Raw genomic sequence first — 15163 nt, 5'->3', positions numbered from 1 at the left:
TGGCCTAAGACAATGATGGCGAACCTTTTAGAAACCGAGTGTCCAAACTGCAACCCCAAACCCACTTATGTATCCTTGGGTGCCGGGTGGGCGTGGCCCATTGGGTAGGCGTGGCCAATTGGGTGGGTGTGGCTGCGGTGATAACAGCAGACTGGGTGGGACTAAAAAGTTCAATCAATCAATTCCAACTTTGCAAGATCTTTCCCCCCCCCCCGCGAGAAGTTGAAATTGACTGATTGAACCTTTTTCTTTTTTGCACATGGCAGAGGCCTAAAGCGAAAAGGTTTTATAAAACCCAGCTGAAGGCCTAGGACTGGGGCGACGGCGCGCGTGCCCACAGAGAGGGCTCTGACTGCCCCGTGCCATAGGTTCGCCATCATGGGCCTAAGAGAAGCTTTGGGACTCATCCAGCTTCTTAATCCTTGCAAAGTTCCCCAAGAAGCCAGAGGCCCTTAATAAATATTATTCCTCCAAACCAGCAACACACCTCGTGAGCTTTCTAAATTTACTTTTGCAGCTCAGAAGAACTCATGGGTTTGGGTAACCATTCATCCTCACCTTTGCTATATATCATGAATAACACAGGGATCTCTGAGCCAAGTGTGAATGTACTTAATCAAACAATCTTTCTTTAGGAGAACGGATAGAACGGCTGTGGTAATCCTGTGTCTATTGATATGAACTCAATAGGAGTCTGGATAAGTTATTTCACAGGATCGGCTGATGCAAGAACTGGTTGAACACGAGTCTCTTGGTGTGAGGCATGAAACTTACACGATATCAGCTGCCAGCATTTGAAGAGCTGATATATACAACTTTGAGAAAATACCTAGCGCAGGGGTAGGCAACCTTGGCTCTTTTATGACTCGAGGACTTCAACTCCCAGAATTCCTGAGCCAGCCATGCTGAGGGGAAAGGGAGAAGTTTCCAAGCTCAGCCATGCTGGCTCAGGAATTCTGGGAGTTGAAGTCCACGAGTCATAAGAGCCAAGGTTGCCTACCCCTGATTCCTTAGCGCAGTGGTTCTCAACCTGTGGGTCGGGACCCCATTTGGGGTCGATCGACCATTTCACGGGGGTCGCCAAGCAAGGCTGTTGGCCATTTTTTATCCGCCATTTTTTTTGTCCGCCATTTTTTTCCCCTTTTCCGGCGGGTGCCTTACCTCCCTTGGGCTGGGCCAGCTGGTGGTCGGCCTGCTCCGTCTCTGCCGCTTGCCAGCTATGCCTCGGCCGGTGCAGGGGGCGGAACCACGCATGTGCGGCACTCCCGGGCAGGGAAAGTCCTTGACTTACGACCGGTTGGGTAGTCCTCGACTTACGACTGGTTTAGTCCTCGACTTACGACCGGTTTAGTCCTCGACTTACGACCGGTTGGGGTCGCGGCATTAAAAAGGTTGAGAACCACTGCCTTAGCGCCTTCCAGAAATTGAATATATAATAATAATTTAAAAAATGGATAGAAAGACTTGGGTTTCCCCAATTTGTTAAACCAGGGTTTACTAAACGGTGTCTTCCCACAACTCGCTGAACCACAAACACAGCACGTAGGTTTGCGGGCGATCAGAAGCCACAAAGCAGCCAATCCTATTTTAGCCTTGCACATTGAACACTCCTGTTCCCATGCATTAAGGAGAAATGTTCTTCGCTCTTTACAAAATAACATATATTATCTTTATTCTGGCTTTGGTGTGCTGTGAAATTAACCTTCTGCTCCTCAACACTGGTGTGGGGGAAATTGCATTTGTGCTGCAGCCAGAGCCTTGAACTATTATTTTTTTTAAACTTAGTAGCTGCCTGTAAAATACGCCAATATCTCCCCCTTCTGCAGCTGCTTTACATGCTTTGAGGCAGGTGTTTCTCTGAGGCAGTCCTGCAACACTGAAGTTCTTTGTCCCATTCAGAGTTTGCTTATTGGCAGCAGCGAAGCCTGTGTCAGGCTCTCATAAATAATAGCCCTTGGAATAGAAATGGCCAAATATGTTTTGCAGCAGGCATCTAAGGAGGTCTATGTTTTCCCCAGCAAGGATTTCACAAAGCCAAAGTCAGGATTGAAAGGAAGCTTGGCCAGTCCACTGGCCATCTTCTGCCATTGTGTGCTCAGGGGAAGGGTCTGCTCTATGTGATTAAACCCCTGCCACCGGCAACCAGCCTAGGCAGGATAGGCCAGCTTTTGGTAGCCAGAAACTACAATTAACATTTTGGGGAAGATGGGGGGGGGGGAGGAGGGGGGCTGCACTATAGAACAAACCTGAGAGTAAAAGGTCATGATGTAACACAGGCTGGGAATTTTCCTTGGCTGCTGCTTCCCCATAAGAGGAATGTTATAAATCTTGTTTTGGGGGCATGCACTACAATTTTTATGGTTGCTGTGTCTCAGAATGCTAGGAAACTGTCATTGGAGACATAACTCGAGGTTGAGAACGATGATCAAATACTACACTGGTCTACAATGGGGCCCCAAGACACAATATACGGGTTAATATCTAGACCAGAGGTAGGCAACCTTGGCTCTTTTATGACTCGTGGACCAACTCCCAGAATTCCTGGCTCAGGAATTCTGGGAGTTGAAGTCCCCAAGTCATAAAAGAGCCAAGGTTGCCTACCCCTGGTCTAGATCCACAGAGGAAACACTTGGCGGAATTTTTAGTCCCTAAAGAACCAAAATACATACTTGAATGCCAGTAAGCTGGAATGAAGCTCTGTGTAAAATCAAACACAACTAAGCCCAGACTGGCCTACACATGGCAGAACACAAAATAATCCCAGAAGAGATGCTCTTTCTAAAATGGGAATTAGTGATTTAAATTCCCCCGTTCGATTCCAACAGCAACATCATTAAACCACCCTGCTGCCATACTGCAACCAAATACCTCAAATGAATGATTCTCTCTTCCTTCTATTATCCTTTGGTAGATACCAACAGAAATATTTGGTTATATACAGTATATTCTCAGTTACAGTACAGTGATTAGGAAAAAGCAATACAGTAATTGGCAATCTCTATTCCATGCATCCTTTATTCCATTACAACCACTGTTGTTGCGTTCTGGCAACAAATACACAAACCATAATCAATTGCAATCTGTTTGTACAACAATCAAAGGCTTACAGTACATTTAAGGCCGTTCAACTTGGGGACAAAACTTTAGGCCTTTTTAGTGTCATGATTTTAAAAGTGTTTTGCATATTCTGTGCAATTCCAGTGTCAAAATGATAAATCTCCCCTAAACCAACCAACAAACAAACAAACAAAAAAAAAGGATCAGTTTCAATGAGTTACACAAATTCATCAAAAACAAATGTGCAATTTGTTAGTTGCCCTGGAAATCTTATAAAAACCTTTAATAGCAAAGCAACACAGGGATAAAAACTTATAACAAAACATATTCATATACAAACCAGAATTTGTTAACTAGACCTAAATTTTATAAATTGCCAGGAGTTATGCATTAAAGTAAACCCACTTATATACAATATTTTTTTAAAAAAAATCTTTAGAAGGAATGCCAGTCGCACAAGTAACTGCCAAATCCGGCTCTTAATTCAAGATTGAGAACATTATCTTAGGAAGGGGGGGTTAGTAAATTTGTACATTTCTTCCAGTTGTTTTTTTTTTTTAAAGAAGAATTCAAAGGTTTATCCATTTAGTTATTATAACTTTCCAAGTATTTCATTTTGTAAATTTGCAAAAAAAAAAAAAAAAAAAAAAAAAAAAAAAAAAAAAAAAAAAAAAAAAAAAAAAAAAAAAAAAAAAGACGATTGAAATGTTGCTTGAGAATTGCCGCAGTGTGTACCAACTGGGGACATTCTCCAGAAATTTTCATTCATTATTGTAGATCGGAAGGAAAAGTCACCAAAAAATGCTCCCCTAAGAAACACAATGAAAAATCACCACAAAATTCCTTTCCAGTTACAGTGAACACAGTTTAAAAATGGAAAATGCTCTTAAGATTGAAGCTGTGGTCCAGATCCTTTGCGTTCCAGATCACGGGAAGATTTTAAAAAGAGACAGAGAGAGAGAGGGAAAAAAAGCAAAAAAAAAAAAGCCCTATACATATAAGATATCTAAGACGAACTACCTGAAGGGCAGGATAGGAAAATGGGGAAATATTATACTGCACAGATAGTGTCCTCACGTTCATCCATTGTCCTTCTACATCTCCAGCTTTTCTAGTGTAAGGAACGTACAAAATATTGTGGGTTACAGTAGTGACCATTAGAATAGCTTCCTGATATAAAAAAAAGGAGACAGTCAAGACTTGATTGGATCCTGCCCTATCAAAAGGGCTTTTCTTCTTCATAGTATAAAGCTATGACAGTTAATCCAGTTAATGCATGTGCAAAAACAGGTAAATTCTTCTATTCACAGTTAAATGAGGTAAAAAAAAAAAAAAGAAAAGAAAAGAAAAGAAAAAAATAAAGAAAAAAAAATCAAGTAGTGTAGGTTTCTTCAGGAATTAGGAAGTTCATGAGATATGAACTGTTTTAGTCGTTCTAGGTACTGTGCGTAAAGCTCTATGTCATTGTGGCCAGCCCCTTCCACCCAGAGGGGCTCCACAGCCCGGGGGCATCGCTCATACATTGCCAAACCATGGGAAAAATCTATGACTTCATCTTCGGTACCGTGAATCACCAAAACGGGAGAGGTGACTTTTGAAATCTTGTCAATGCTGAGGAAATAAGCACAAAGTTAACAGGTTATTAAAAGAGGACGTGACATTCAGCCATGCTCTTTGTGTCTTGAAGCTACGTTCGGGGATCTTGAGGATGCTAAAGGAGAAGGCCATCAAACAACCCGGCCTAAATTACTAAAAAAAAAGAAGCCATCCGTTCTATGGAGAGGTTCAGTAGCAATAGATCAGAGGTCCCCAACTTTTTGAGCACCAGGGACCGGTTCCACGGAGAGAGGTTCTTCTGCGGACCGGAGGGGGCGTGGTTTCGTGTGCTGCCTGCTGTCATGTGTCTGAGTAACGAAACACTTAAAAGGACTTTCAGGCATTTTTTTCTCCTAAAAGCATTTATTAAGATTACAATACGTCAGCACAGCATGGTGGAATGCTTAGGTCTGCTTCTCTTCCGTTACGCATAACATTCCAAACATTTTCCACTCCCTTATTGTAGGGTCATGGTTCACCTCTTCCAATCAACTTGGAAGATGTGATTTACTTCCGGTTTCTTTCTCCCGGGCTATCCTTATGCTCCTCCCTCTTTCCTAGTTGCTGGTTTAACTATATATATACCAGACAGTTCTGCACATTGTCAAAGCAAGAATATACAGTATTTGCAGCGTTGACACCTGCATCCTGTGAATGGGGCTTTGCTTGTTTGCGCGGACCGGCTTCTGGCATGCCGTGGACCGGTGCCGGTCCAGAGACTGGGGATTGGGGACCCCTGCAATAGATGGCTCAGAAAAGCACTGGACATGTATCAAAGCATCATTCTCAAACAACTAGATCAGGGGTCCCTCAAGCCCTGGGCCGCAACTTGTTCAAAAACTGGCCACGCAAGTGGAGGGCACGTGCAATACTTGCACAATGGAGCTGTGTGCGTGCACACCTGCCACTCACACACACACCCTCTTCGGTGCTGGGATGGGCTGCCAAGCTGGAAAGGCTGGGGACTGCTGAATTAAGATGACAGCGCAGGCCGACTGGTTCTCTGGCACTTGAAAACCTTTTTTGATACTTGTGCATCTCCCACTATTGAACTATTTCTCTCAGCATCCTTCTTCTCCCTCGGCTCCACTTGTTACAGGCGCTGGTGCCAATGTCCAGAATTCCCTTCTGCCTGAGGACACGTCCCCCTTTCCATGCTTAGATGAAAAGACATCAAAAGATATCATATGTAAACTAAATTTAAAAAAAAAAAAGGAATTGGAGAATGTTATGTAAATGTTTGCACTTGGGGTCCTCCAGAACTGATAGTGTCTTGATAAAGAACATTCCCCTAGAACAGGAGTCTTCAAACTTGGCCCTTTCATGACTTGTGGATTTCAGCTGCCAGAATTCCTCAGCCAGCCAGGCACGCTGGCTGAGGAATTCTGGGAGTTGAAGTCCACAAGTCATAAAAGGGCCAAGTTTGAAGACCCCTGCCCTAGAAGCTGCCTTCAAGGAATGAACGAAGCTGTCCATGTAGTACAATGAGATCTGTCTGGCCTGTTTCAGGAGAAGATAATCTGCTTAACTGTAAAAAGGGGCATCTGAAATGTCTGGTTGGCATGCAGGAATAAAGCGGCAAAAACTAGCAGATACGGTAGAAAGATACTTTCTTATGCCAGTCAGATGGGCTTTTCCAGTGAGAAACAGCTACTGGACACCAAGATATCTCTAATCTTCTTGCTTGCTGAAAAGGAGAACAGTCTTGAGAATCCAAAAGAGAGATGAGTTGAGCAAACTGGATGGCAGCTGGGTCTGTCTGCGAAGTCCTATTTTCTATATAACTATAATTTTGATTTTTCCAACTAGTCCCAACGTTTGTACTACCAGTTCTATGAAAACTTTTAAAATGGCATTTTCAAACTCGCCCACTTTAAACACCCTCACCAGAAAGAACAATACACCACCAGTTTGTGCTCACTTGCTAAGCGGCTTTACATATTTTGCAGCAAGCAGACGCATTTCACAAGCAATCTAATATCACACTCTGCTCTAAGCTGTGGGGTAATCACCCCAAAGATCAGAATTACTTCAAAGAGAATGGAATTTAGCTATTTTCCCTCTTAATGCTGCTCAGCTCTGCTGTATTGCTGTTCTGTTAAGGGAATAGAGACACCCCCCCCCCCAGATTATTATTACCGTCTTCACAATGTATAATGTACTTATAGGCTTTTCCTTCAAGGCCACATATGGAATTTAATTATTATCAATGAATGGTGCTTCCCACAGATGCCATTCTGCACATACCTTGGAAAAGCATCAAAGCAGTATGTTTTTCTGGTGTCGGGGAAAGCTACCCTCAATCCAGACATCAAAGGTGAATGAAGGATTACAGCTGCACACTCATACCGAGATGCTAGGTCTACTGTGGGAACAGTTCCAATACTCTGTCCATACAGAATGATGTTTTCAGGACTGACACCATACCTGCAAGGGGAAAGCAAAGGAGATCAGATATGCACTGTATTTTTTAAAAAGAGATGCATTCTTTTTTAAAAAAAACAACAATTTTTTAGATATAAGATTTTTAGAAAAAAGACTCTCTTTTTTTTGGGAGATATAAGATATACACTAGCACACTGTCAAATCCTGGGGTGGTTTTGTACAATTCTGGGAATATATTATTGATATGGCTTTATATATAGCTTATAGCAGTGGTGGTGAACCTATGGCACAGGTGCCAGAGGTGGCACTCAGAGCCCTCTCTGTGGGCACGCGCGCCGTCGCCCCAGTCCTAGGCCTTCAGCTGGGTTTTATAAAACCTTTTCGCTTTAGGCCTCCGCCGCCATGTGCAAAAAAAAAAAAAAGGTTCAATCAATTTCAACTTCTTGCGGGAAAAAAAAAGATCTTGCAAAGTTGGAATTGATTGATTGAACTTTTTAGTCCCACCCAATGGTCCACGTCCACCCAATTGGCCACACCCAGCAAATGGGACACACCCACCTGGCACTCAACGATGCATAAGTGGGTTGCAGTTTGGGCACTCGGTCTCTAAAAGGTTCGCCATCACTGGCTTATAGGTAACACACGAATTACACTTGGGGTAGGATAATAGGAAATATATGAGGAAAGTCAAAAAGCAAAATTTATCAACCAGGTTATCATTTTGGCCTTAATTCTGTATATCTGGATAGTAGCCACCACTATACTTCTCTGTCAGAGAAATATGTTTCACACCTTGCCACATTCCTAGCGTTTAATAAATTTTCTTAATAAATACTTTATGTTTCAGCTAGACATCAATAGATCAGACAGCCAATGCCAAGTTCCTCATTCAGGAAGGTAATGTTACGAGAGAGATGGGGCGAAGAAGGGAAGCCAGCAAATGTGAATGAAAGAGGCTGGCAATTAATTATTATAAATTATTTGAGTTCTTTACAAAGACATTATGAGGATCTAAATGGTAATTTATTTCTGCCTCAGTTTCCGTGCTTGCAAAGTGGGAAAACCTGCTTATTTTAAATGGTTGGTACTGCATTCATCGTAAAGTGCATATGATTATGGCATGATTGATTTTGGTGTATGCATAGATGAGGAAGACATAAGATATATTTAAAGCATTACTCAAACGTATTTGTCCTACAGTATATTTTTAAATTTAGGTTCTCTGAGCCTAGTCCCTAGTAGTCCAGCTTTAGAGAGCCCAATACATTTTAAAGAAGAGTTGTGGACTCACTCTTAAAAATATTTTCTTTGAAGGAAAAAGGGAGGGGGGATGTCTCTAAGAAAACAGAAAAAACTATGTGACTTTATGGAACATTCAGAATAAAATTTATGAGCAAGCTGCTCCTGTACAGATCGTCTCTTAGAAAAATTCCCTAAAACTACAGGATGTCAAATTCATGTTTGGAAGGAGGGAGGGAGCAGAAAAGATGGACACAGTGGAAAGATACAGGGTTGAAAAGGTAAAAGTTTAGTACATTTTGGGACTGGCTGACAGTGTACTTGCATTCTGAAATAAAAACACAAGTATCTCCACAGAGACGAACCCAAAGTACACCAGAAAGGACAGGTCCGGCTTTTGCCAAACCAATTTAAACACAGCGTGAGTTTAAGACCACAATGGCTTTGCTTTTAAAAAAAAAAACGGTGTGAAAGAAAAGCAGAGTCAGATTTGCAACACATTTTATTTATAAGCTGTAAACAAGGATCCACGCTGCTATGAGAGCCAATTTGCTATGATAGAACTACTTATGCACCTTTCTGATACACAAAAAATGCCAGGAAAAGATTTCGATTTTTCCCCCCTCTCTTTTACAGTTCAGGATCAGATAAACCAGCATCCAACTCTAATAATTCTCTAATAATCAGCCTTTTGTGTTTTTCTGGAGGGGGGGCGAGAACGGGGGTAGTTACATAGAACGGGTGGAAACTAACCAAAGAGAGAAGCAACCTAGAACTAAGGAGAAACTTCCTGACAGTTAGAATGATTAATACCACTTTACAAGGCCTTGGTAAGGCTACACTTGGAATACTGCATCCAGTTTTGGTCACCACGATGTAAAAAAGATGCTGAGACTCTAGAAAGAGTACAGAGAAGAGCAACAAAGATGATTAAGGGACTGGAGGCTAAAGCATATAAGGAAAGGCTGCTGGAATTGGGTATGTCTAGTTTAACAAAGAGAAGGATGAGGGGGGACATGATAGCACTGTTCCAGTATCTCAGGGGCTGCCCCAAAGAAGAGGGAGTCAAGCTATTCTGCAAAGCCCCTGAAGGCAAAAGAAGAAGCAATGGATGGAAACTAACCAAAGAGAGAAGCAACCTAGAACTAAGGAGAAACTTCCTGACAGTTAAAACAATTAAAACCAGTGGAACAACCTGCCTCCAGAAGCGGTGAATGCGCCAACACTGGAAGTTTTTAAGAAGAGACTGGACAGCCATTTGTCTGAAATGGTATAGGGTTTCCTGCCTGAGCAGGGGGTTGGACTAGGTGACCTCCAAGGTCCCCTCCAACTTTATCATTATTATCATGTTTCAATTAGATAAAAAATATAGCTCTTAAGCTAGAGGAGGAACCAGAATGGTGCTTCAACACACCAACAGCACTGGGTTGATGTTGCCTTACAACAGGGGGTCTTCAAACTTGGCCCTTTTATGACTTGTGGACTTCAACTCCCAGAATTCCTCAGCCAGGCACAAAATTCTGGGAGTTGAAGTCCACAAGTCATAAAAGGGCCAAGTTTGAAGACCCCTGGCCTTACAAGCTATTATTCCTTCAAAAGGAGATCCTTCTCCTACAATATTGGGATGAGAATATGAAATTGTATATGAATATGAAATCCTTAAAAAGTTTTTCACCCACCAAACTGTACCAAAGCAAATCACGTTCCTGTTCCCTCCCCCCCTCCTTTTCTGAATGGCACACAAACCAGGATTTTTACAACATATTGCCTTTTTGAATTCCAGAAAGATTCCAAGGCAGCTCAAATAAAAACTCTTTGGAACTTGCTATCTGCCCTTCTGCAGGCGCCGTTATCTTCTCCCACTCCCACCACCCCCTAATCTGGAACATCAGTATGAGAACAAGTACTACACTGGCTTTTCCAATGTAGTACTTAGTGCAAACTGTTCCTCAAAGCTAGTTGCCTCTTACTCTCTGAATTCCCAAGTTATTTGGGAATAGAAAAGGGCGGACAGGGCTAAATGCAACTGCTACATCTTATACCAACAGCTAACATTGCTGGACTTCTTCCAACATAAGAAAATTCTTTGCAAAGCAGAGCGTAAAATTTTGCAACATATAAGATTAAACACAAAGCCTGGATTTTCGAGTTACAACCATAAACACTTGCACAGTGTGTTTTTACCATTCTGGTTTGTTTAGGTCAGGGGTAGGCAACCTTGGCTCTTTTATGACTCGTGGGCTTGCTGGCTCAGGAATTCTGGGAGTTGAAGTCCGCGAGTCATAAAAGAGCCAAGGTTGCCTACCCCTGGTTTAGGAAGACTAACTTTTGTACTGTGTGTAAATTTAATTAGTTGCAATTAATTGAAGATGTCCTTCAAGAAGCAAAGGGAGTATCAGAAATCTAAAAGACTGTTTATCACAGGTAGGAAGCATTTGCTAGCCACTTAAGGATTCCCTTCACTGAACAAACTATTAATCATTCAGAAGAAAGCTACATTTCTTTACGGTGTTTTGTTTTTTAATTGGAGTGATACACAATATCTGTACACAACTCAAACTCCGGGAAACAATTCTGCAATAGATACCCATCAGAGGAAGTTCTCCCCAGGTTTTCTGGAACAGGATACAAGCTTTTTTTTTTTTTTTTTTCCAATCTGAATACTTTACAGGCATTTCTATTAACAGGAAGTTGGCTTATAAATAAGCACACATCTGTGACGAGTAAAAATGGCTCCAGGAAATCAGACCACTTAAAAAACAACAACTATATAACAAATAGTGCTGTTTTGGAGTGGGACCCAAACCCATCTTCGTCTAGGCAAATTCACTTAGTGACTTTGGAGAAGTTACTCTCTCCACCAAATCTACCTCAATGGCTCTTTTTTTGGAGATAAAATGGAGATATCCATGTAAGCTTCCTAGAGCACAGTGGGGTGTAGACCTAACATGTGATAACTATGCTGCTTATGCAATGTATATGCACATAACAAGCAATAAGGATTTTTAAGCCAGTGTGGTTGAATAATTCATAGAGTAGATTCTCGCATTGTATTATAGTTTTTTTCCCCCATTGTGGATTAGTGTGTGTGCAAAACCACTTTTATAAACTGGTATGGTTTATAAAACATGGTGAACAGCTTAATACGCTTTTCAGATTGTGGATTATTGAATAAAACCTGGCAAAATAACCATGATGCAGCCAGAGGCATAAAAGCCAGACATTAGTTGAAGTTTACCCCCACAGGTTTGTATCAGAAAGCTGGTTTCTGACTTGTAGGAAAAGTACGTTTAAGTTATAGATGTTTTTTTGAAACCCAGAATCTATCATTTAACACACGCTAAAGAATGAATATTTTCACTTAGAAGCAAAAAAATTAAAAGGGATCACATTAGCAAAACAAAATTTTAAAAGTATGGCTGACTCAGTGTACTTTTGCTTCATACAGCGAATCTGGAAACTAGGATCTTGTCTTGAATTACTGTTCAAAAGGCTGGATACAAATCTAACCATTAAATAAAATCTTGACCATAAGAAAGTTTAAACACCACTGACTTAATCACACTAGGAATTATTTATTTCAAGACAGTTGAGTTATATCACGGCTCCAAATATCATCTAAATTGCGTGTGTCAAACTTGACCGTGTCACGTGACATATCATGACGTATTACAACTTTTTTGCCTTTGCGGAGTTGGGGTGGGTATGGCCTCCAGGTGACGCATCCGGCCCACGGGCCGCCAGTTTGACACCCCTGATCTAAATCCAATTGGGAAATAAAGCGATGGTTGAGTACAGGGAGGCATAAAACAAATCCTCTCTTGCAGCATTACTCTGGTTCTCTATTTTGCTTTTTTAGAAAGTCTATTGAGGAAGGAAGAAATTAATTCTTCTCAGCTCATGATAAGGAGCTCCAGGCCTGATCAGACCTTTGAACAATGACTTTTTCTCTGTTATCAGTTACTGAATATTACTTAGCAATTAAGCAGAAAGCTCTGCTCAGCAAAAAGTATGCCAGCTCATTGTATCTCAGTTCTCGGACTGAATATGCTCAGTACTTTTATTAAATAGGACTATGACTAATAACCTGCGATTAATTATTCTACGCTGAGCTCACATCATGTACCTTTCTGATGTGGGAAAAGTAAACTTATCCGAAACTGCACAACGAATAAAACATTAAGAGCTAAATATGTCTGAATTGATCCCAGTTGGAAAAGGAGTCACCATGTTCCAAACAGATTTAGATACTTCCTCTTACTTAGATTACAGAAATTATAAACACACAGAAACGTACAATGAAAGGAACTCACTTTCTCATCAAGATAAAGGAATCTGTGTGAAGGGAGGATTGGGGGAAAATCACATCTCAACTTCCTTATGAGGTTTTGGTCTCTGATTTCAACATTTGTCTGAAATGGCATAGGGTTTTCTGTTTGAGCAGGGATTGGACTAAGACCTCCAAGGTCCCTTCCAACCCTGTTATTGTTATCCATTTCAAAATAGGAGACAGTAAAAACAAAACATCTTTTGAGTTGAGGACAACCCCAACTGGCTGCATGAATGGCAACAATACTACTAACTAGATCTCACTTACATACTCCAAACTGCGAGATTACTATTCAGAGCACAGGCTGTATTCTATGGGCATAAGTACTCAATACAGGTGGCCCTTGACTTACAATCATTTGTTTATAGAGAAAGTTATAATAGAACTGAAAAGAATGACTTATAGCAGATCTTCATGCTTATGGCTGATGCAGCATCCTGTAAAATTTGGATACTTGGAAACCACATTTATGAGGCTTGCAATGTGCCAGGGGGGTCATGTGATCAGCATCTGCAACCTTCCCACCGGCTTTAGTCAAGCAAAGTCAATGGAGGAAGTTGGATTTACTTAACGGCCGTGGCAAAAGAGGTCATAAAACTGGGTGTGACTCATTTAACCAGTCTTGCTTAGCAACAGAAATTCTAGTCCTAATTGTGGTTGTAAGTTGAGGACTACCTGTTAATGCCTTCTATTTCTCATTTCCAGGTAACTTGAATATAATTTTCATTCCCTCTTCATTGAGAGCAGGAGTAATAGATTGAGAAGCTGGAAGAAAATATAAAAGACTTCAACCTCAAAGTTGATTGACCTCATTGGCCAGTATGAACTTGAACAGTCTCCTAACGTTTGTATTCAAGACTACAGATATTCAATATTAATTTCAAGCCAGACACTAAAATGGTATACTCAAATTAAAATGGCTAAACCCAAAGCACGTTTGCTATGTATCTTCTTTATACCAGCAACAACCTGCCAAAGATTAAAGTATGCTGCCTCAATTTCCAGACTTCTATTTCCAGAATTCTCAGGTAACATGGTCTTTCACAAAGCCAAAGCTCTAAAAGCCAACAACGCTACCCTATAAAATGTCCTGATTACTACTGGTTGTGAAAAAGAACTTTGAACCTATTAAAATCTAGCTTGGTGAGTGAAGGATTTTTATGTGACTGCCCTTACCTACCTAGGTTAAGCATCCTAAGACAATAGGTTTGACACTACCTAGTTAGCACAATGCAACCCATAGCTGTATTTTGACTGTTACCATTATATTGTTGTGTTCTCTAAGAATGCAAAAAAAACAAATCTCACAGTGAGTGATAAATTACAAAACATCACTATTACTATCTTTTCTGTTACCTGACGTACAATTAAAGGCTTGTGCATCCCTGGTAGCAACCTCCCATTTTCAGTGTAATCAAAGACACTCAAGAAAGACTGAAATTTCATATCAAAGAATCAGATGCTTAAGAAAGGTTGGTTTGCAGAACTGGCAGGACTAAGGTTTCTGTTTAAGAAACACAAAAGTCTCTTACATGCAAGGACTTACAGTAGCTGATTATCTGGGATTGCAACGAAGTCAGCCTTGCAAACGAACAGCCCAAAGAATACAACAGTCCACCCGGTTGTATCAAGACAACTTTGCACTCATTTTGCTACAAACAAGATAGCATCTCAAAGATGCGATTAAAACTACCACCTGCCACCATTCCCTTAGGCATTTTTGCTCATCTTGCATTTACCTTGTTCTTAAGGCCTGCCAAGCTGCATCAATGTCTGCATAAAGGTTTTTTTCCGACGGTTTACCGGTGCTGACTCCGTAACCCGAGTAATCGTAAGAGAAGACATTGCAGTTGATGCGGGAGCCGAGGCCAATATAGAAGCTGCACATTTGGCCCAGGTCGACAGCGTTGCCATGAGAGAAAAGCAAGGTATACCGGCTAGAAGGAGCACAGCGAACAAACATGCATCCCAGCCGGTTATCCCGGGCTGTGCGTGAAAAGAAGACTTCAACAGCATCCAGTTCTCGTTGGGAATACTGCCAGTCAGCCCGTTCAGTCAAATGTAGGCTACAACTGCTGGTTGGCGTCCCCACCGTAGCAGCATTTTCTTGCTGTTCTAGTTGCATCACAGTGTAAGTGGGTTCCGGGGGCAAAAACGCCAGTTTGGCCGCTATGCGACTGGGGCACGGCGGGCAGCAGAAGAGCCAGCATAGCTCGCCTAGAGAGAAACCGTTCATTCTGGGGCCTTGTTCTGGCATCAGAGATGCTTGATGGAAAACCCCACACCACGAAGAGACGGGGAAAAAAAAAAAAAAGGATTCAGAGACGATCCCGGAGGAAACGTTTCACTTCAAGGGACCCAGATCGGAGGCGACCTGTTTCATCAACGCTCTGAATTATTCTTAAAAACTCCAGAGGTCCATGGCTTCTAGGGACACCTGAACGGGCGCCAGGAAACGAACGCCATCCTCAATTTTTTTCCTCTTGAAAAGTCTCCCGAGACCCAACTAGAACGGCGGCCGTGGGCGACTTCTAGCAGCTGGACATTCAGCCTCTC

At 41.7% G+C, this 15163-nt stretch overlaps 1 protein-coding gene across 1 annotated transcript; it reads right to left on the bottom strand.

Annotated features, from left to right (window-relative positions):
* Positions 1–4439: 4439 nt before the first annotated feature.
* ABHD17C (abhydrolase domain containing 17C) lies at positions 4440–14892 on the bottom strand. Its single transcript, XM_015815286.2, has 3 exons — positions 14347–14892; positions 6901–7080; positions 4440–4668 (listed from the first exon to the last, which is right to left on the bottom strand). Exons 1-3 carry the CDS (start codon positions 14862–14864, stop codon positions 4449–4451), a joined length of 918 nt encoding a protein of 305 aa, XP_015670772.1. The 5' UTR covers positions 14865–14892; the 3' UTR covers positions 4440–4448.
* Positions 14893–15163: the final 271 nt, after the last annotated feature.

Source organism: Protobothrops mucrosquamatus, unplaced genomic scaffold, assembly GCF_001527695.2.
Source record: "Protobothrops mucrosquamatus isolate PMUCROS unplaced genomic scaffold, P.Mucros_1.0 scaffold334, whole genome shotgun sequence".
Taxonomy (NCBI): domain Eukaryota; kingdom Metazoa; phylum Chordata; class Lepidosauria; order Squamata; family Viperidae; genus Protobothrops; species Protobothrops mucrosquamatus.
The sequence above is the reverse complement of the archived record's forward strand: the minus strand, read 5'-3'. Positions and strand labels throughout refer to the sequence as shown.

Coding starts and splice junctions, on each gene's coding strand:
- ABHD17C (XM_015815286.2), bottom strand. CDS start 14,864: ATGCCAGAACAAGGCCCCAGAATGAACGGTTTCTCTCTAGGCGAGCTA. Junction 7,081..14,346: donor TGGCAGGCCTTAAGAACAAG/GTAAATGCAAGA, acceptor TTCCCCTTGCAG/GTATGGTGTCAGTCCTGAAA. Junction 4,669..6,900: donor TGCTTTGATGCTTTTCCAAG/GTATGTGCAGAA, acceptor TTATTTCCTCAG/CATTGACAAGATTTCAAAAG.